The 3,171-nt window shown below is 64.0% G+C and overlaps 1 protein-coding gene across 1 annotated transcript in view; it reads right to left on the reverse strand.

The window, feature by feature from the left end:
* BTBD17 (BTB (POZ) domain containing 17) overlaps positions 1 to 422 on the reverse strand; it is a 4,369-nt gene extending 3,947 nt beyond the window's left edge. Inside the window, exon 1 of the mRNA XM_004693369.2 lies at positions 338 to 422. Coding sequence (XP_004693426.1) covers positions 338 to 422 — 85 coding nt within the window. The remainder of the gene's footprint in view (positions 1 to 337) is intronic.
* Between the last annotated feature and the right edge of the window lie 2,749 nt (positions 423 to 3,171).

Genomic DNA, 3,171 nt, shown 5'->3' on the forward strand with positions numbered 1-3,171 from the left:
TGGCCGGACACACACACACCGGCCCTGCTCATGGGCTCATGGCAAGGAGGCTCATCGAGGGTAGAGCTCTGTGTGAAAGGGGAGAGAGACAGACGGGGAGAGACCGAAGCCGGGGCTCCTTTCTCAGCCCCGCGCCCCCCAGCTGTCCCTCGAAAGGGCCTGAATGCTGACGGCGTCCGCTCAGCCCTGCGCGGCCCGGCTGCAGGGACAATGGACGCGAAGGGCTCCCCTCGTGGTTGAGAGCCCCCCTGCCCGCCAGCCCTCCGCCCTCCACCCGCAGCACGTGTGAGCCAGTGACGGGGGCCTCCAGCCTGCCCCCCAGCCGCTGCCCACTTACCCGCGCGAGTGGCCAGGCCCACCAAGGTCAGGACGGCCCAGAAGCTGCCCCAGGACCCGGGCCTGGCGAAGCCCAGCTTAAGCATCTTTGTGCCCGGCCCCCCGCTCGCATCCCTCCTCCTTATATAGGGCCCGACCCAGGGGCTGGCGCCAGCCCCCCTCCTAGCCAGTCCCCTTCCCCCCACCCGGCCTCTGCCATGGATTGGTGGAAAGTGGCCCCAGCTGTTGCTCAGGCAACCACTTGAGCCAGAGAGTGGCAGCCCCCGGGGCTATTGTGCTGCCTGTGGGCCCCTGAGGGTCACATCCGGCACCCCCTCAGCCCGGCCACCCGCAGCAGCAGCTGGGCCTCTCCTGGGGAGACTGGGCTCCTGCGGGCGGGCACCCCCTCAGCCCGGCCACCCGCAGCAGCAGCTGGGCCTCTCCTGGGGAGACTGGGCTCCTGCGGGCAGGCAACGTGCCGGGGCCACGGGCAGTCCCCGGCTCAGGGGGTCCCTGCCCAGCCCCCAGCCCCGCACCCCCACCCTGGCACAGAGCGCCCTGGCAGCAGTTGGCTGCAGTGCCATGTGAGCCGGCTGCAGAGGAAAGACCTGGAGAGCAGTGGGCAGGAGGCTCCGTACCCAGCCCGCCCCCTCTCCCGCTGTGGGCGGGGCTGGCTCCCCAGCGAGGAGGGCGAGGGTCTCGTGGGGACCCCGGTATCCTCCTCAGGTTCTTTGTGGGAGCATGCTCGTGGCGTGCCCTGGGGAGGCTGGGCGATGGGCCTCTGGGATCCCAGGGACTATGGCCATCCCGGTGCCCTTTGGTCTGGGCATGGATGCTCTTCTAAACACAAAGGCACAGAGCAGAGGTGGAGGGGGTGGGGGGGGGGATGGCTGAGGCCTGGCCCTTGCGGAGAGCAGGGGCTCCCTTGAGCTGAAGGGGTGACAGCTGAGAGTTCCGGCTCTGGGGTCCTCGGGGGCGGGTCCTGGACCCCAGGGAGCAGCTAGATACAGCCCTGGCTGGCATAAGTGGTGTGGCGGCCCCACACCCTCTGGAGAAACAGTGAAGTCAGGAATTGGGCCTGGCACAAGATGCCCGCCCAGTGGAAGCCCCGCCCAGCCGCTCTGACTTCAGCCGCCCTGCTGTCCAGATCCACCAGCTCTTGCCCACTGCAGCCCTCTGCCCAGCCCAGTAGGCCAGAGGTCAGCGAGAGGGGGGAGGGGTGTCCGGACATCGAGGGCATCCCGGCTTCCAGGCGCAATGCTTTTTGACAGGAATGTTCTGGCGTTAAAGGGCCAATGCTAAGACCACAGCTAAGCAGAAGACAGTCTTCCGGGAAATGGCTTCTGACTCCAGGCTCTGGGAGGCTCTGCCCGGTGTCCCCAAAAGGGTGGGGCCACCCTGGGGCCACCTCAGCCAGGACACCTGTCTTCTAGGCAGCTGGGAGAGAGTCACATGCACCCCAAGCTCTAGCTACTGCAGTTGGCTAACTGCACTTCAAACATGCCGGAGTGAGAGACCACAGGCCAGCAAGACACCCCAGAGTCAGCTGTGACGCCAGTCTGGGACCCCACGAACCCCGACCTACCTTATCCCTAAACTTCCTCATGACTTTTTAAAAAAAATATGTATTTTTATTTATTCATACACACAGAACTGGGGTACAGGCCAGAGGTGTGGAGAATGAGAGGACTCACCAGAGACAGTGGGGAGCAGGACAGGCAGACGGAGGAAGCACACTGCTGAGGGGAGCAGCGGGGAGCAGGTGAGGTCTGCCACGCCCTGCGGGCCACTCCCTGGCCAGGGCTCTAACTCGTGCTGCCAACAGTTGATGGCCTTAACCCCTATGCCACCAGGTAGCTCCCTCTCATTTTTTTTTTTTAATTAAAAAATATGCCTTAATGCCAAACAGCAAGGCTCTATCCAGCCTTCGCCCGTCGTGATCTCTGTGCAGGGGGTCTGGCTGCTGCCCCCCACAGATGCAGCCGGCCTGCTCCAGCGAAGCCCCTGGCAGTCGTCCGTTGCCAGGGGGCTTCACAGACATGCTGGTCTCGTGAAACGACGACTTCTGCCTCAGCCCTCTGGTCCAGGTCAGGGAGCCGGGCAATGCGATTTCCTGGTCACGCTTGCTTCTAAAGGGGCTTCGCAGGGGCCCTCGCTGGTGGCGCAGCGGGTTTAAGCACAGCACACGAAGCCGGCCGCAGACGCTTTAGCTCGGGTTCGATCCCCAGCCAGGGGGTGACCCACAGGGTGCAGCAGGCCCTCCTGTCTCCCTGCTGCTCCCCCCAGCAGTGGAGTTCAGTAGGTCCACCTGTTCTGCTCCCCACTCTGATCTGGTGAGTCCTCTCACCCCCCTGCATCTCTGGCCTGCACCCCAGTTCTGTGCATAAGTAAAATTCCTTAAAAATAAATAAAATGGCTTCTCAGATGTCAGCTTTTCACGTGGGTGGAGTGGGTGGCGTGAGCCTGAATCCCAGTTCAGGAGAGCGGAAGGAGGCCTCTCCCCCCTCACGAGGGGCCCACGAGGCTGCGGTTACTGTGCCAGGTGGGCCCGGGAGACGTGACCCCCGAGAGCGGGGCTGGCGGCGCACAACAGGAACATCCAGAGAGGACTTTCCTTCCTGCCCTGCGTCTGTGCCCTGCGTGAGGTCTCAAGGCCAGGAACAGGCGGGGTGGGCGGATTCAAACCGCCTCCCTAGTCCACTTCTCTCCCCACAACCCCTGCTGTGTCTCTGGGCGCAGCTGCCATTCCCTAAGCAGAAAGAGCCCCCTGCGCAAGGAACCTCAAGTGGAACTTGTGCCAGCTGCGGCAGGACCAGGAGTTCCTGCATGTGCGGATGGGTGAGAAGGCAGACGGGG

The sequence above is a fragment of the Condylura cristata genome, unplaced genomic scaffold (genome assembly GCF_000260355.1).
Source record: "Condylura cristata isolate star-nosed mole 26May11 unplaced genomic scaffold, ConCri1.0 scaffold00038, whole genome shotgun sequence".
NCBI classification, from domain to species: domain Eukaryota; kingdom Metazoa; phylum Chordata; class Mammalia; order Eulipotyphla; family Talpidae; genus Condylura; species Condylura cristata.